A 19,334-nucleotide genomic window follows, 5' to 3' on the forward strand; every position below is an offset into this window, starting at 1 on the left:
ATTTTCTACTAGCTTGCTGAAGAGGCCGGGCTTCCTGCTGGTGTTTTAAATGTAGTCACCGTGTCGCGAGACAATGCCCCGGATGTTGGCAGGACTCTGTGTGAGAGCCTACTGGTCCAACACATCTCCTTCACCGGATCATCTGCCGTGGGCAAGGTAACACATCAACAACCAAAACATACCTAGCATGTCTATATGTGTGTTGTTTTGTACGTCATTGGTTACCGTTACATCTACAAATCGTTGATCAGAATTATATACATGTATGATACTGTAGGGAAAATAATTTAAAAAATGAAAAAATGATGGATTACAATTAAGTTGCAACATTCTCAACCTCCAAGAGTCAGTCTTTGGACATTTATTGAATTTTGGGCATTTGTGCATAAATGTTTCCTAATTAATTTCCTACCACCTACAATGCATTCATTTAAACAATAAAATGCTTTCTTTGGTGATTTATTCGGGATATGAAGGTAGCGACATTGCAGAATAAATAAATAACCCGCGTTAGCGGGTTTTGTAAATTTTCTTCTGCAATTAATGATCGCTGCCTTCATAACCCGCATGAATCATTAAAGAAAGCATTTCATTGTTTATGTTAACATCTTTCTTTTTAACTAATTGATTATGAAAAGTAAGTAAAATTGACTTAATTACTGTTAAAGTTAGTTAATTAAAAGAAACAGCCAAATCGTCATCTGTGGTACTTTGAATCTGACATCATCATGAGTATTTTTTGCAGCCCGTGATTTTTCCTAGGTCGCTGTAGGTTTCGACCAATCGACAAAAAAGGCTTGTCAATTCCAGTCCTGTCAGTTTCAGCCACTGTAGATTTCGATCAATCGATAAACGGGGCGTGTAGATTTCAATCTGGCTGTTTCTATAGAGCTATGAATTGACTATAAGTTTCCGTAAGAATAAAAGGAAATAATACTTGGTAGATGTAAATATAACTGTGTGTCTTTATCACTACGGATGACATGTGTTTACAGTGCCTGTTGTCACAGTCAGCCTCAACGGTCAAGAAAACTGCTATGGAGTTAGGAGGAAATGCGCCTTTCCTTGTGTTCGAGTCGGCTGATTTAGAGGCAGCAGTGAAAGGAGTTATCGCCTGTAAATTCAGGTGTTCGGGACAGGTAACCACTTGTCAGGGATTATGTGAAATACAATTTTTTTTTATATAGTATCGGGATTTCAGTCTCATTTTGCATGCAATTAATCTGTAGTATGTGCACTATCGTAGTACACCTTTTTGTCATTGTATTTCATCTGTTTCATAGTAGGGGTAGTACTTATAGTAGGGGTACATTGTTTACAGTATTCCCATCTCTGTATATAGACTTTAGGCCCCACCCTACACTTGAAGGCCCCTAGATACACGGACACAATTAGGTACAGACTTCTCCTCAATGGCGATCGTATTTTATCAAAATATATAATATATATTATATGAAAGGAGAAAAGTGTACCTCAGTGGACTCTTAAGTAACTTTTTCAAAGATGCAAATAATTCTAATTTACCTTCACCATTATAATTAAACGGATTACCTGGTGCGAACTCGCTTTTTAACATATCAGAATATTACTCGTCTGTACCACGCGTATCACAGGAGTAGTATAGGCGTCTGTTTAACCCCCCAAAACAATGGGCTATTGTTTAAAAAAGAACAATAGGAGAACAATGGGGAGTATCGATTGGGGACAGGTGGGGACTACCTGTCCCACCTGTCCCCCTAAGATTTTTAACCCCACAACACAATGGAGATTTTTAACCCCCCAACACAATGGAGATTTTTAACCCCACAACACAATGGGTATTGTAGGGGGGGGGGGGTGGTCACCCGACCCGATATATGTAGACCCCCAAAACACGACAGGGTATTGTATGGAGATGACAAAAGCAAGTATTTGTCATTGACCTTAACAAAGAGGAAAGGGAAAGGAGACTTGAGTGTAGTAAAACTGAACGTGTACTTTTAAAACCGGGTTAGAGTAAGGACACGATCCTATGAATGAAAATGGAGTAGATTGATTACCCGAGCGTAGTTAAAAAAAAATTGATATGGAGTGAAAGGTGTGCTTTTAAATATACAGAGAGGAAACTATGAATGGAGATCGGCTAGATTTGAATATCGGTGTTGTTTGAGTAATGATACGGAGATTGGGTAGATTTAAATCTCGTTGTCGCTTGAGTAAAGATACCTGAACGTGTATAAAATTAACGGACGGAATAGACTGGTGTAATGAATTCGTAATGAAATATTTTTTGGTATTTGGTTTTTTTTTATATACTTTTTTAATAAATCGTTTGGTTGATGTTTTAAATCTTACAGAATGAGTTGGAAAAAAAAAACTTCGAAAAAAAATTCAAGTTTGATTATTTTTATTGACAAAAGAAAGAATTCAAATATTATAAGACAAATGACACATTGACTGTAAATAAACAATAACATGAAATTTATTGTAAAACGTTGTTTAAAAGGTTTGTTTTAAAAGAAAGGTTCAAACAACATTAATCATTATAAAGCAAATGGTAAAAAACGCTGTGAATAAGTAAGAACATGAAATAAAATGACACACACTGAAAATAAATTAGGTTTTTTAAAAGTCAAAATCACTAAGAAAAAAATCAGAGTTTGTTGTTCTTGACTGTTTTTTTTTTCACCAGTTTTGGAAATCGTTTGGATTGCAAATGTTGCACTGCAGCATTCCTTGTTGATTCTGATGATCGGTGCGTTCAGTACAGCATTCCACGTCTTTTAAATTCGGGTAGACAATTTTCAATGTCTGGCAATAAGTCTTTGAGAGCGTTAAATTCAAAAGGTCTAAAGCAGAGTCCTTTTCTAGTAGAAACAATGTCTGACTCTTCGTTCGGTTTCCAGTACTGACGAATATCCACACAAGGGTTGTTTTCTCTCACATGGATGTAAACGTTGTATCCCAGATGCCAACTTTGCGCTTCGTTCTTGAGAATGATTTCTTAAACGGAGTATATTGCCGACAGCAATGTTTTGAACTGAATTGATTTCAGACAAAAGCCTTTTTTTTCGATTTGTCGTTCGTGCCTCTTTATTTAATGCGTCCTTTTCCTTTAGATGTTGATGAATGTTTGGAAGACAATAGTCTTTCTTTTTGTTTCATACTTGTCCTGAGAGCCATATGGGTATCGTTTTTATGCATGGATTCTTAAAATTTCGGTAGGGCTCTCACTTAATTGTTTGTAAGCTACTGGCTTACTGAGGAATGTCGAACTGGAATACTGTAAGCTCTTTTTCTGTGTAATATTCCTCCACCTCTCTATGTTCTGTTTTAAATAATGGGAATAAAACTGTCATCATCATCATTGTCATTTTACATTTGTCGGAAAACAAGTGTCACCGTTGATTCTCCGGTTAAAAATGACGGGTCTTCGCCGTTTTTGTCTTTAATATAGAAGTGCAGATGATCAATGTTATTTGTACGTAAAGGAATACGGTAGGGATAAGGAAATATTAGATTTTTAGTATTTTCTAAATAAATCCGTCTTAGAAGTGGTCTTTGGCTTTCCCCTACAATTGTGACGTCACAGCTAGAGCAGTATACAAATATTTCCTTAATGGATGATCGTCCAAGTTTGTCATTACAAAACTCCGTCATCTCCACTGTCCACTCCCCTGTAAGAGGCAGAGATCTTGGAAGACGCACTCTAAAATCCCAAGGTTTATTATCAGAATATAAGGACGCACTGTCCGAAGACTTGAGAACCATTCGCAGCGACATCTTTTTTCAAAAATGAACTAGAACTTGTTTTCACATCTCATTTATGTCAACGTTCAGAATCTAATTTGTAAATTTCATGGACCAGCCTAGCATCGGACCAGCATTTCGGTATGCGATACTTTTGTTTTCTAGTGATCTTCTCGATTCTGTAACTGGCCTGGTCGATTTTTGATATTTTTGAAGTTCTCAAGCATAAAACGTCATTGAATGGGTTTATTTATTATATATCCTTAACTAATAGTTTTTTGGAATGCCTTGTGAGTAGAAACGATTACTGACATTAATTTGTTTAAGATTTCTTCTGGTATGATTTTTAAATTTGTTTAAACAATTCAAAATTATACAAGTGATTTTCTTAATTGTATAAACGAATTTCTCAATCGTACATTTGAATTTAAAAATTGAACAAACGAATTAGAAAAAAGTTAAAATATTTAAGAAATCGTTCAAACGAATTCAAAAATCGTTTAAACGATTTTCTAAATTGTACAAACGATTTTATTAATCGCTCAAACGATTTTCTTAATTGACATGTACAAACGATTTTAAAAATCATTTTAACGAGGGTTTTTTTAAATCGTAAAAACGAATTTAAAAATCAAACAAACGAATTTCTAAATCCTACGAACGAATTTTTAAATAGTATAAACGATTTTCTAAATCGTACAAACGAATAAAGAAATCGTACAAAGATTTAAATCGTCGTAAAAACGATTTTCTAAATCATACAAACGATTATTATAATTTTTTTTTGTCAATATGAAATTGAACTTATACGCCGTCGTAGATCAGAGATGATTTGTATTCCGCCTAGTAACATTTTTAATGCCACACGAGAGACCAGCTAATTGTAAACATATTGAGCTTTTTTTTCATTTTTTCAATGATCTATCCATAGAAAAAGAGACGATTCGTGAAAAAATTACTGAGACCGACCGGGAAACGGAGGACCCTTAAACACAAAGTGATATTGTGTTGGGATGGATACATTGGGATGATTGACTCTGACCTTAACAAGAGTAAGCGAAGGATACCTGTGTTGTTAAAATCAAAAGCGTGTGAAAAGACACCTTTTAAGTGAAATAACACATCATCACAAAATGGCTGACTTCTGATCGAAATAACATTTCGTTTTATTAAAAGGATTGTATCAACGGCAATATGTAACTTACTCCATGGCCGAGTGAATAAAGCGTCGGGCTTGTGAGTCGTACATCCCGAGTTCGAATCCTGCAGGGGTTTTGTTGTTTAATACTGAATTGAATTTTTGAGTTATTCATCTTTTATCCCCAAAACTGCAAATTTTTCGATTTTTTGACATATGTACAGTTTATTTATCATTATATTTTTTATAATCAAATAATTTACTGTTAATGAGAGTAACTTTTTCCAGGTGTGTTATTCCACCTTAAATCACGATCAGCTATTTTAGAGTGTTGAGTTATAAGAATTTTGCTATGACAATAAGCAAATGTTTTTTTTCTTTTAGATCCATAAAAAAATTTTTTTTATGTTATACAGAAAAAAATTACTGAATTAAAGATGATTTACTTTTCTTTTTTAACACAAGTATTATTTTAACATTACTATTTTTTTAAAAATAAATTTATGAACGATCAGCCTTTTTAGAGTGTTAAGTTTTAAATTTCTGTACTTAAAAACAAAAATCATATCAATCACTAAACAAACATGAAAAGCAGACTTCAACTATAAAATTATAAAATTACTAAAATTTACTTTTCTGTTTTTGCATAACACTTGAAAAAAAAACCCCAAGATATTGATCTTGAAAAAAGTAAGGGGATTAATTTAAAGAAAAAGTCCACAGTTTCATCACTTAATCAATATTTTCACATATTTTGGACTAATAAAACGCTTAATTCAGTCATTATTGATTCAACATGCAATGAAATTATTTAAAAGTCTCAAACGTTTATTCAAATTATAACACACTTGTCAGCAAAAATTTATAAATTCAGAAAATGAAACTAAACGTATCGACAAATGTGTTGAATTTTAGATATGAACTGCAATAAGCTAATTTTCGGCAAAAATTGGAGATGTTTCTTCCTTGACTTTTATGAAATGCAAGCTAAATTAGCCTAAAAATGTCGACTGAAATATTTTTAAAAAATTGTTCTATTGAATTATGAAAAATGCTCTTTTTCTTCTTGAATACTTTCAGGCACAAACTTTAGTCCATTGCTAACCTATATAAATATATCAATTTCCCTCAACTAATTTATTCAGTCTAGTTTATTTGACATTGTAAAATATAAATATACGAGTTTAAAATCAAAATATTGAAGCAGGATTTTCAGGCTTGAGGTGACCCAAAATGGTTACCCAAAAATAGAGAAACGAACCTTTTTTAACAACTTTCAAGCAAAATGCGTATTCCCCGACATAGTGCCTCCTATAACGGCAAATGGATTGGGGATTTTACATTTCATTCCGAACCCTTAATGTTCTTAAGAAAATGGAAATAATGGGCCCTGTTGTATGTGGTCTTTTTTTAATTGTTCATTCAACAATAGATAATTCACTTCATTTGAATTGTTTTACAAACATACACCTAAACTGTTTTTATAGAATAAGGTTTATGAAAATATGCACTTTTGCAACTACATACATAAAACATCATGAAGCATACATATTTAGTTTCTATCTCTTCTACGATAAATGTAATAAAAAGAAAGATAAGACAAGAAAAAATGTCATTGCTGATTCAATAATATTCATTACTCTAACCCCCTTCTCGGGGAGCGCCCCGCGCGCGGAAGCCTGGATCTCCGGGACCCAGGTCTCCGGGTACCAAGTCTTCGGGAACCCGAGTCTGCGGGGTCCAGGTCTCCGGGACCTAAATCACCGGATACCTAATCTTCGGGGGCCCGAGTCTTCGGGGCCCCAAGTCTTCGACGGCCTGGAAATTCCAAAGTCAAGACAAAAACGAGTTCAAAGTTTAGGTATCCGAAGATTAGGTATCCGGTGATTTAGGTCCCGGAGACCTGGACACCGCAGACTCGGGTTCCCGAAGACTTGGTACCCGGAGACCTGGGTCCCGGAGATCCAGGCTTCCGCGCGCGGGGCGCTCCCCGAGAAGGGGGTTAGAGTAATGAATATTATTGAATCAGCAATGACATTTTTTCTTGTCTTATCTTTCTTTTTATTACATTTATCGTAGAAGAGATAGAAACTAAATATGTATGCTTCATGATGTTTTATGTATGTAGTTGCAAAAGTGCATATTTTCATAAACCTTATTCTATAAAAACAGTTTAGGTGTATGTTTGTAAAACAATTCAAATGAAGTGAATTATCTATTGTTGAATGAACAATTAAAAAAAGACCACATACAACAGGGCCCATTATTTCCATTTTCTTAAGAACATTAAGGGTTCGGAATGAAATGTAAAATCCCCAATCCATTTGCCGTTATAGGAGGCACTATGTCGGGGAATACGCATTTTGCTTGAAAGTTGTTAAAAAAGGTTCGTTTCTCTATTTTTGGGTAACCATTTTGGGTCACCTCAAGCCTGAAAATCCTGCTTCAATATTTTGATTTTAAACTCGTATATTTATATTTTACAATGTCAAATAAACTAGACTGAATAAATTAGTTGAGGGAAATTGATATATTTATATAGGTTAGCAATGGACTAAAGTTTGTGCCTGAAAGTATTCAAGAAGAAAAAGAGCATTTTTCATAATTCAATAGAACAATTTTTTAAAAATATTTCAGTCGACATTTTTAGGCTAATTTAGCTTGCATTTCATAAAAGTCAAGGAAGAAACATCTCCAATTTTTGCCGAAAATTAGCTTATTGCAGTTCATATCTAAAATTCAACACATTTGTCGATACGTTTAGTTTCATTTTCTGAATTTATAAATTTTTGCTGACAAGTGTGTTATAATTTGAATAAACGTTTGAGACTTTTAAATAATTTCATTGCATGTTGAATCAATAATGACTGAATTAAGCGTTTTATTAGTCCAAAATATGTGAAAATATTGATTAAGTGATGAAACTGTGGACTTTTTCTTTAAATTAATCCCCTTACTTTTTTCAAGATCAATATCTTGGGTTTTTTTTTTCAAGTGTTATGCAAAAACAGAAAAGTAAATTTTAGTAATTTTATAATTTTATAGTTGAAGTCTGCTTTTCATGTTTGTTTAGTGATTGATATGATTTTTGTTTTTAAGTACAGAAATTTAAAACTTAACACTCTAAAAAGGCTGATCGTTCATAAATTTATTTTTAAAAAAATAGTAATGTTAAAATAAACAGTGCGACATTTAACTCCGGACATGACAAAGTCCGGGCTTTTAGCTACCATTTCCGTTGGACATAGCTTACTTTTGTTTATTTATCTTGGTGGGACATTTTACTTTGATCCTATCATGTCAGCATGAATGTACACATTGCTCTAGTTTTCTTGTAATTGTCTCTCAAATATCAAAATCCCATGGGATTTTGGTGGGATTTTTCATCCCATCTCAAACCCCACCAAAATCCCATGGGAGAAAAAGTATTGTGGGATAAATTGTCCCATGTGGGAGAAAAAATCCCATCATTCATAAAAGATGGGATTAATTCTCCCATATAGGACAAAAAATCCCACATAATAAAGAAAATAGGATATATCCCATGATTTTTCACATAGGATAAATTTTCCCATATATCACAGATATCTTTCTCATGATTTCTCATAATAAATTATTTTCTTTTGTTATTTCACCTTAATTTGCACATAACATTAAACTCTGTCTCATGGCAATTGATTGGATTGATCAACAACTGTACAGACATTTCATATTTTCATCTGATATTAATCTTTTAAAGACATGTGAGATTGTATTGTGTTGATTTTTCAAAATACTGTAGTTGCATGTTTGCTATAAAATGCAGATTCTAATCCTAAATAAATAGTTATTTGGTTCTTCATTTTTAATCCATCTAATTAGACTTTCTTGTTATCTATTTCTTAGGAACTAATAATTTCTTTACATATTATATAGCTCTTTCTGGTAATTACCATAGGCGCTTCCCACCTAAAATCAGTGTATTAAAAATCCATCCGAAAAGAGATGAAGATTTCGCACAATGATGTATAGATAGTGAGCGTCTAACAGGTGCAGTTCTTTACCTGTTTACCTCAGCAGATAAGAATGACCATTGTAAATGTTGCTGTGCAGTACTAATGCAACGCTAAAAAAATACCTTATGCAGATTGTAAACAACGAAATGTTTACCCAATGATGACGTTTTTTTCATATCTAATGCTCATAAACTTCTCATATTTCTCATGTACTCATTTCTCAATGTTCCCAGTTTCCATCTTGGAGTGTAATAATTATGTTGAATTGCGAACCCGATTGTTAAATACACCCCCCCCCCCTTTTAAAAGAATTCGGAATACTAGGACAATCTCATATCATGTTTCATGGATTCAGGTGCACAGAACAAGAACCACATCGTCAATAACGGCGATTGTCTACGCCGCATTGTTACCCATTGTACGGATTTTTTTTTAATAAAAGAGAGTAAAATATAACCTTTGAAAAAAAATGTTTTATATTGAGTTCAAAATCATGCTTAAATAACTGTATCAAGTTTTGTAGTTTGATTAAGTCATTATAGTGAGACTGTTTGGGGTTTTTTTTTCAATGTGATTGTTGTTGTTTTGATACATGTAAGAAGGTAACAAGACTTCAAATTGTCGCTAAGTTTTTAAATAAATTTCATAAACGCTATTTCTATTGGTTGGTTGCACCGAGCTCAGCTTGAGCGAGTTTCTGTACTTGTGTACATTACCTGCATACGTGTAAGTAACAGTATATCAAATAAGTGTATTTTAAAAATACATGCACATACATAGTACAGAAGATCAAAGGTGGCAATGTTGCATACATCAACCCGTTAATTGCCAGACTGTCACCTTGATTAAAATTCTTATCCCTCGGTGGTTCGTTTTATATATACATGTAATTATATCCCCGACCGTTTAAGACTTGTTACCTGTAATTAAATCCGAGATGTACGGTTCTAGGATAACACAAAAGTGAAATTTTTGTTTAAAATTCAATTAACGGGTTACAATATTATTTCCCTATAAAAGAAATTATATATGAATTAACCATTTACCAAATGTTTCATTTTATTTTTTGAAATCTCTCTCTCTCTCTCTCTCTCTCTCTCCTCATTATTTGCTTGCTTAAGTACTGCTTTAAAGTACACCAGGGACAAACGGTATCTAGACTACCTACATGTAAAGTGCGGTCAATTTTTGATATGATGGAGATCTATATGTGAAATCCTGAAAATTTAACTGCGGTCGCATGAGTACTTTTCGAGATATTTGGGGGAAACCCGATTTCACACCTTCAGAACGATTTTTAATCAAGCCGATTTGGCGCGGGATGAACTGTGGCGTCACTGGGTCAACTACTATAATATGAGAAACAAGAATATCGTATGAAAACTGTTTGTTTTCTTTTTAAACCCATATTTTATTGAACAAAAATGCCGAATTTGGAAACTTGTTAACTTTTGCTTCATGAATTTAGTCAAATGTGTGACACATTTTGCATCACATGTGTATCCTATGTAGCAAATTGACAATCAATCAAGGCACTGTTGTTATAAGAAATATTTTTTGAAATATTTTTTTGTAAAAGGTAACGTGGGGGGTCTATTCCTCGTATGAGACATAAAATTCAGGCACGTAGCATCGGGGGGGGGGGGGGAGCTTGCATTTACCATGTTTACATATAAAAAATTGAATTATCATGGAGCCTCCCCCCCCCCCCCACTTTTTGGGGGAGTATGTAAGTATTAATTAAGGAAATTAAGAGTGAAATCGAAGTTACAGAAATATATCACGCCAGCTCCCCCCCCCCCCTCACGAATAAGGATATTTAAGATTTCAATTTCCCCTTTATTTTTTATTTTTTTGCTTGCTTGTCAAGATTTTTTGGATGAGTCTGATATGTAATTTCAGGCAGGTAGCATCCTTTTTGAATTGTGGGGGGGGGGGCAATCAAAAACGATGCTACCTGCCCGATATTACATCAATATTGCCCGATTATTCATTTTAATATTGATTTCGGACTATTAACAATCAAAATAGCATGCACATTTTAACAAACAATCGAGGGATTATTAATGAATCAAGGCGAAATTTAAGTCCAAGATGGCCGCATGATGAAGTTTGTCTCGTAACTTCTTTGAAAATACGATAATGGAATTTTATTCTACACTTATTTACATCCTTTGTCAAGATATTTTAAAGTTTCTTTTAGTTTTAATAATGATTCGGTGTTAGTATAACAATTTAATTTAAGCTATTTGGAGTTAAATTGCTGACTATAGCGCTCGAAAGAAAGGTGTTCTTTATTGGACAAGAAATTAAGACCAGGGACGTAATTACTTCCGAAATTATTACTTCATTATTACTTGATTGCATTTTTTAAACAAGGTTTAAATTGCTGAATTGTGAGTTTTGTCATTTTTTAAATGATAAGATAAGTAACAATTAAGGCATATTTTGAACATTAGTTTCTGTTTGATAGTCTCATGCATGATTCTTTAACCACTGATTGACGGACTATACCTGTGTATTAGCTAATGAATGCTTATTTTACACAGTCTAATTTAATTTATGTTTTAGCTGATAATAATTGATTAGCTAATTATACACAAATCAATTTACCAGTCTAGAGGTGTGAAACCTCCTCTTTGTTCTCCAGACTCGTGTACCATGTGTATACATACCCCAGACACACACGTGTCTGGAGCAGTAGCTTCGTTAGTTTACCGGTGACATCGTCTCGGGTCATTCGTGTGTGAAGGGAGATTATGTAATCAGCAACTGAATAATGAACATCAATCTGTCCATGCAAGCATTAAAGATATCGTAATCATCGGTAAAAAGGCGACGAGAATAGCCAAAATCCCTAAAAAGAAACTTGATTGTGCCAAAATAATTACGGATACAAATTTCTAAATCTACAATACTTAAAATAACTAGAGCAGAGCTCGTGGCAAAGCCACGAGTAGGTCTTCCGTTGTTGCTGCGGGTTGAAAATATATGTGATATGGTGTCAAACGATTATAATGACTAAACTTTCAGTTCTGCTTTTGTTATAAAAACGTGTTGTGATTGAAAGCCTCTATATAAAACGTGTTTTGAAAAAGAAAGGAAGAAAATGTTTAAGAAAAACTATTTGTCGAACACAGTTTGTGTAATCGTTTCAAAAATTCTTCAAAAAATGAGATGTCTAATGGCGAGTTAAATTTTCAAAGGGTAGCAAGCATTGTTATAAACAATATGTACTCATGATTCATGTCAGGAATTGTATTTTTTTTATAAACCGAACCAGCCTACAAAACACGTAACCTTTTCTATGGGATAACTTCTTTATTTAAATCTTTCTGAAGACTATGTGCAAGTTTAGAATTATTACGTGCTGACAAAATTTAGTATTAAGTCAAAATTGATGGCTTTTCTGAATTTTTCTACAGGGAAATGTGTGTCGTCTGATATTATTTAATGATACGAGTAGACTTGGACATTCAAAATATTATATAATCAGCTAAAAAAAAAGATAAGCGGGAGAATTTATGCAAAAGCGAGCATCTAAATTTTACACCAGATGGTGCTGTTTCATAGAGACACCGCTATGTAACGTGAATTAAATAACCTTATTTACAAAAATGAATATTACTTTTCTCGACAATGTAATCATATGAAAAATCCTTATTTTTATGTCATGTACTAATTAGATTGAAAAAAAACTTCAATTGCGCTTGCGTAAATTGGAATTCTGGGAAAGAATTAGACAGTCCGTGTTAGAGAAATTCGAAGAAGTTATGAAACTGGTTGGTTTTTAGATCAAACTGCGCATTGATGTATTAAAGGACTTTCATGGGTATCGTCTGCCCACGGTCCGTAATCCGTATGTGCAGTCATACATTGTATGTACATCAGATATTCATTGTTCAGCTAAAATTAGTATTCCACTGGCTGTAGCTAACCTTGTAAGTAAATTAAGTTGCATTACAACCTCATGATACACAACTTCAATTTAAAGTTTTTTTTATCAATTTTCATACAATTAGCAATAAATAAAATCCCCAATAACGCACATCTACCTTACTTAAGTGTAACTTTGAGAAGCGCATATATTTTTGGGAGGCAGATATGTCGCTATATTATAGTCTGCAAGTCAAGTGAATTATCATGGTTTTTCAAAGAAATAGGAAATCTGTCGACACTTGCAGTACTTTGATGAATTCTATGGCGATCGACTGCATTGCATAATGTAGTCGTATTTCCCAAGAACAAAATTTCCTTTGACTTCAAACTTTTAATTATAATACATTATGAATTATTCTGATCATAACTATAGAAGTTTAGCGTGTTTAACAGGTTAATTTATTAGCCACATTCTCAGGTTACGATTTCACATCTTCAATGTGAAGATGATTGACTTCGAACAATAGTCTTATTGTTTATAAAAGCACCCTTCCAACTGTTACTCAATTACATATGTTCTGAGAAGCGACACAAGATTTTCGGTCGCACGTGGCGATTGAATTAATACAGACTGACCGAATAAACAAACGAGTGGGAAAACGATACACGTTGAGGAGAAAATGTTACACATAAGGAGAAGTCACCAAAAATGATTTTCGACAGATCTGGATATCTTTTCGCCAACTTAAAAAAAATCCAGCGCGAGCACTTGTCAGCGGGGCGGGAGGAGGGGGGGGGGGGGGGCGCAGCAAACGAACAACCATGTAGAAAAAACTACAGAGTGATTAATATGTGGCCGATAGAATCTAATCTTAATTTGTTTAAAACTCATGTGAATATTCTTTAAAATAATCATCAAATGCCTCAATTCAGGACAATTCAGGACATTCTTTTATCGTGCTAGCACCTACCGCAAACATGTAACATGGGACTTTGATTATAATTTGATTTGATTTGATTTTTAAACTACCTTGTACGCTATCGTATAATGAAATCAATGCTTAATCAACTGTACAAGTAAAATAAATTTATCTTTTCCCCTTAAACCTATAATAGTTGAAAACATAATAAAATATAGTTCTGTCCGTGCAAAATATGAAACATGAACGCGTGATAAGGTACATGTAGAATAACACGAGCCGACCGCGGATCATTGTCCACTCGCTCTGGATCTCCTCGGCCAAGTGCGAGGGATGATCATCATTTAATATTTGTGTGTGTGTGTGTGTGTGGGGGGGGGGGGTTAAATTTTTTTGTATATACAAACCAACCATTAATTTATGTCTGACGATGTTTCCGATTTGGAATAATATCGTTCATTGATATTCACTTACACTCAAATTTTTAATAAAATGAATACAAGATGGACAAACTTTTATAACATAAATAAAAGTTCTTGTATTTACGGCTATATAAACTCAAACACGTTCATATTCATCAAGTGTGCGTCGCGGTGTGCGAATCTTATGTATTAGATAACCGCTTATCGCTAGCTAGTGCAGCCGTGGCTGATCACCTCGGCCGTGGACGAAGGATAGATTACGCAAAGGTACAACGCACAGACACGCACAGCACAGAGCCCAGGAAGATTTGAGAAGTTTGCAGTATAATGACCATATTCTATCAAATAGAATTTCTTTATTTTAAACTTGAAACCCACAATTGATATATGTCACATATTGCTTTAGATTGAGAATGACATTGCTTTTATTAATTAACTGAACGATTTCTTAATTGACACCTAATCGTTTAGTCCATAAACTTTTATGTGTAATCAAAACTAAAACAATTCTTGAGTTTGCGGCTAAATAAACTCACTGAGAGACGCACTCTCGTGTATTAGATAACCGCTGAACGCTAGGTAGCCCAGCCGCGACCGTGGTGACCGATTTTCTCGGCCGCGGGCGAGGGAGAGTTTCGTTAACTTGGCCAAATTGCGGCGAGTACTGGTCAACACGTATTACTTTTTACCCTCATATTATGCAATACCCGAACACAAAAACAGTTTTATCAGATCAATTAAGTCACAAACAACATTTTTTGCAGCGACGCCGATATCGAAAAATTTACCGTTTTAGAGTTATAAAGCAAAGACTTTTAAGGAATCTAGACCCCTCATTTTAGGGGCTAGCCCCTTTTTTATGGTATCAAATGAAAGCTCTTAATATTCTGCACAACTTTTGTTCTTTATGTGTTTTGAAAAAATTTACAACTAAAAAGTTATTGAGCAAAGATATAAGCAAAATTTAACATTTTTTGAAACATAAATTTCGATGTAATTTTTTAAGAAGTAAACGTGGGTTAATCAAACATGTAAAACTAGGAGGACAACGTTCAAGATGTCTACTTTAAAGATTTGTAAATTAAAACTACTTGCTACGGATCAACTCGGAGCCTTTGCAGGTACACGAGACCCACTAAAAAAATATTCAAAGGGGAATAACTCAAAACCGGAAGTAGCGAATGCGAAATATTTTGTGATATAGTAAGCTATTGTCATTTCCAATGAACCCTGAAAATTTGAATAAAATCTAATGACAAACAAGCGAGATATTACAGTTTAAAGAAACGTCTAGAAGAAAAAGAAGAAGAAAAATAATAATGAAGAATTTCCAACAGAATCAGTACAAGGTCTTCCGTTGGAAACGGAAGACCTTAACTAGATACGTCAAAACATCAGAGCTCTATCAATTTTTTGTAATTTTTTTTACTGCAAAATGGTATTTATTTTGTAAAGCTTTTTAAGGGTATTCCCTTCCTGTTGATCTCGTAACTTCTTTTCCACATGTTGAATAAGCAAATTAATCAAATAATGTTAAATATGTCGCCTTAACTATAATTATATTATGTAAGTAGAACAAATAATTTTCAATAATATCAAACTGATAGCATTCATGCCGTAAATACTCCATTTCATAGATCTTTATTTGTGATGCTAAAATATTAAATATATTATTCACCAATTCCTATATATTTGCTTTGTATATCTGTTTGTATTTTTTGTATTCATGTCGTTTTGTATGTACATGTATATCGAGAAGGTCATTGTGTACACATCACAGGTCAATCACAAGTCAGTGGATTTTGTCTAGATTTTTGTTTTCTCTCAACTTGATTAGCTAGTGATTAATTTTGTGATTAATTTTGCTGTCATTTATAAAGTATTAATTATGAAGAAATTTTGGGGAAAAATCAGCGCCGCGAGCGTGATTTGATCCCACGCTAGAACAATAGTGCTACTTACACCGCCCTCCGCGCAGCCACTGCGCCACACCCGCTTAAGGTGTAAATGCTTTTATTTTACATATAAGGTCAGGCTATCTTAATTTAAAAAAGGAAATAAACTGAAATTCGATTAAAGTTAAGCTAATTTTTTCTTCGGAATAATATATTCTTAAAAATATAGAGCATTTCACCCCTTGTTATGATTCTTTATTCAAAACTTGAATAATTACATTTCGATGTTTTATAGTACATGTACTACCAGGGACATTTATGTATATATATGTATCACCGGTGCTATGGACACGGAATGCACCGATCCAGCTTTTTTTCCTTGGGGAGGGGGGGGGGTGGGTGGGTTCGGAGTGACAATTTAGTTTGCCAGGGGGTTCAGTTCAGTTTATTTTCACTCAACACCATATAATGGTACAAGAGGTACATAAGAAGAACAAACATATTTACATATATACAATATAGTTGTAAAGTTCAAGAAAGTAAGTGGGGTGAACGAACAATATGATTAATTTTTGAAATAAAGAAACACAGTTTTCTTAATGTGATATAATCGACTGAAGACATGATTTCATAAAACTTTTTAGTGTTAGGAGAAGAACAGTAATATGTATCTAAAAACTGACTTCGTAATTTACTTAATGCCTTGCATTCTAATATAACATGAAATTCATCACCAATTTTGTTACAATTACACAAATTACAATAACGTTTACTTCTTTCAACGATACCCCACCTTCCTATTTCAACCGGAAGATGATGATTTGTAGTTCTAAACTTAACTAATATTTTTCTTAATTTACTGGGTAACAAGAGTAAGTAGCGTTCACATTCAAAATTTGTTTTATAAATTCTATATATAACACCCTTAGTCGATTCCTGAATATCGCTATGCCATTTTTGTAAAAATTGATCTCTTAACCTTTGGTTAATAGTTGTCTTAATCAGAGGCATATTTTCGATATTTCTTTATGTATATTTAAATTTTCAAGGGGGTCCGTCCGGTCAATGATACGCGTTTTGTCACTGCCGGTTTAGATTTACTTTTGATACTCAGCTTAGCATTAGCTTTGAAATTTATGATCATTTATACGTTCTAATTAGAAACCAATGGTATTTTTTCATTATAGCCGAAGCACTTGTTCATGTCTTGAAAATGATGCTCAAAATCACGCATGTATTGCATTTAACTTGGATTTACACGAAATAATTCAATTGAATGATCAGCCCAAGTTTGTGGGATCCCGTTTAATACAGGTTAAGAAGCCCGATAATTAACAGTGTTTTAAAACTTACGCACACTTGTATTGATTGGCAAAATGTGAATATAATAATCTTCGTTTCGGGATAGCATTGTAACGGGATTAGCAAAACCAGGCACGTTGGTGTCTCAATGGCAAAACAACTACCATTTACTTAAAATGATATATGTCGCATTGATCCACGTAAATATCTTATGCCAAAAGCTATCTGATTAATTAATTAAATAATTCATTAATATTGCTAGTAACGATTAAAGTTAACAAAATTGGTTAATAATGTTTACATTCACGTAATAAAAACTGTGTTTGTTTCGTGGAGACGGAAGACCTTAATGATAAGACAGTGTTCGGTGAAAACTTTCTCGCTTCTGAACTTCCAGTAAAAAAAAAAATAAGAACCTTAAAAATGGATGAAAAACACTCCAAAATTAATCTAAAGATTCACAATTCACTCCTTGTATGTGTCAAATTTCCATTTTATCATGCAACTTGATAAACTGGTTCACAGTTTCCAAAACTCGGAAGTGGAGTGAAGAAAAACGAGGGGAATAATTTTGTTATCATGAGCAGTAAGTACATGTTTGTTCTTATTTATTTTCTTCACCCAATTTTAGCCCCAAGCGAGTTCACCTGTGTCACGTGTTTCTGTTCAATCTGGTTTCTGCTCGCACGTGTCTTACACGTGTATATCTCCATTCTTTGTAGAACAATAGGGTGCTAATTAATATACACAGACTGACACCTGTAGATACTGCCATGTAAATTGGTAGATGCTTTAGGACAATAGGATAGTTATTAGGTATACACAGAATGTGTCTCCTTGGTCAGTTGACTTATCTATAAGGAATTCATAATGAACACAACAAAGACTTTTGATGCTACATGTAAAGCTTATTTGTAATTGACATCAACACAATATTTAAAAGTTATTAAAAAGATATTATAAATGAAATGAATGTGCAAGTAATAAATGTTGAAAAAGTATATTATCATATATAGTCAATGTAATACAAATCATTGCATTCCTAAAACTATATGCATTGATCTAAATTGATAACGTTTAAATACAGTTTTGTTACTTTACTTGTATTGTTTTTATTTTAAGGAAATATTTATAAGTAATATGAACAGAACCATATTTTAATTTTGTCATTAGTACAATTGGCAACATTTTAAAAAACATTATATAGTCTGGCATCATGTCTATTATAGCTATTATAGACTGTGCACTGTTGTATTCTCTCATGGGGGGGGGGGGGGTGAAGACTTTTGTTAGGAACCGTTTCTATTGTTATAGTCAAATTATTTTACTACTCCTATTACAAAGTAAACTCATATATCAACTTAGGAGTGAAGACTTTTGTCAGGAACCGTTTCTATTGTTATAGTCAAATTATTTTACTACTCCTATTACATAGTAAACTCATATATCAACTTATATTCTTCGAATAATATTAATTATACATGTGTATAAAATTATCGATTATTAATGTCTTTATGCAAAGCATATTTTTTACCAAAAATTATTAATTTGATGTAATATATCATATACCATATGATGATTGTAAAACCTTGAATAACTTAATTGAATGAGCTGGACATCTAAGATAGTCTTACCAAACTAATTCAAATTTATATAAGTCCGTTGAATAATTTAAGTTATATGTAAGTAAGTAAATAATTTATTATTGTGACATGTGTATCTTTTACAACTGAGTAGTAAATGCAATTACATAAATCAAACACCTGCCCATTGGACTTATGATAAGTCACTGTTAACACTAAGTTATGATTTTATGCATGGGCAAGAACTTAATTAATATGTCTTAATTAAAATGCAGAATGAATAAAATTTGCAGCTAATGTCTTGGAAAATAACAAATGAGAGTTTGGATTTAGAAACTAGAGAAATTAGAGAGATTATTTGGAAAAATAACACTTTGATAAAGTTTTCTTCTGAGACTGTAATCTAAGTTCATTTCAGAAGAAATTGGAATGTGTCCTCTACATGTATTTCATCTACAGAGTTTTCATGTG

General features: G+C 33.2%; 1 protein-coding gene across 4 annotated transcripts in view; it reads left to right on the forward strand.

Annotated features, from left to right (window-relative positions):
• The window catches only part of LOC105317861 (3-sulfolactaldehyde dehydrogenase), a 43,451-nt gene that overhangs the window by 12,921 nt on the left and 11,196 nt on the right, over positions 1–19,334 (forward strand). For all 4 annotated transcript variants that reach the window (XM_011414644.4, XM_066073098.1, XM_034452872.2 and 1 more), the window contains 2 exons: positions 13–156; positions 996–1,139. In XM_011414644.4, the coding sequence (XP_011412946.3) occupies positions 13–156; positions 996–1,139 (288 nt within the window). The remainder of the gene's footprint in view (positions 1–12; positions 157–995; positions 1,140–19,334) is intronic.

Source organism: Magallana gigas, chromosome 10 (assembly GCF_963853765.1).
Source record: "Magallana gigas chromosome 10, xbMagGiga1.1, whole genome shotgun sequence".
Taxonomy (NCBI): Eukaryota; Metazoa; Mollusca; class Bivalvia; order Ostreida; family Ostreidae; genus Magallana; species Magallana gigas.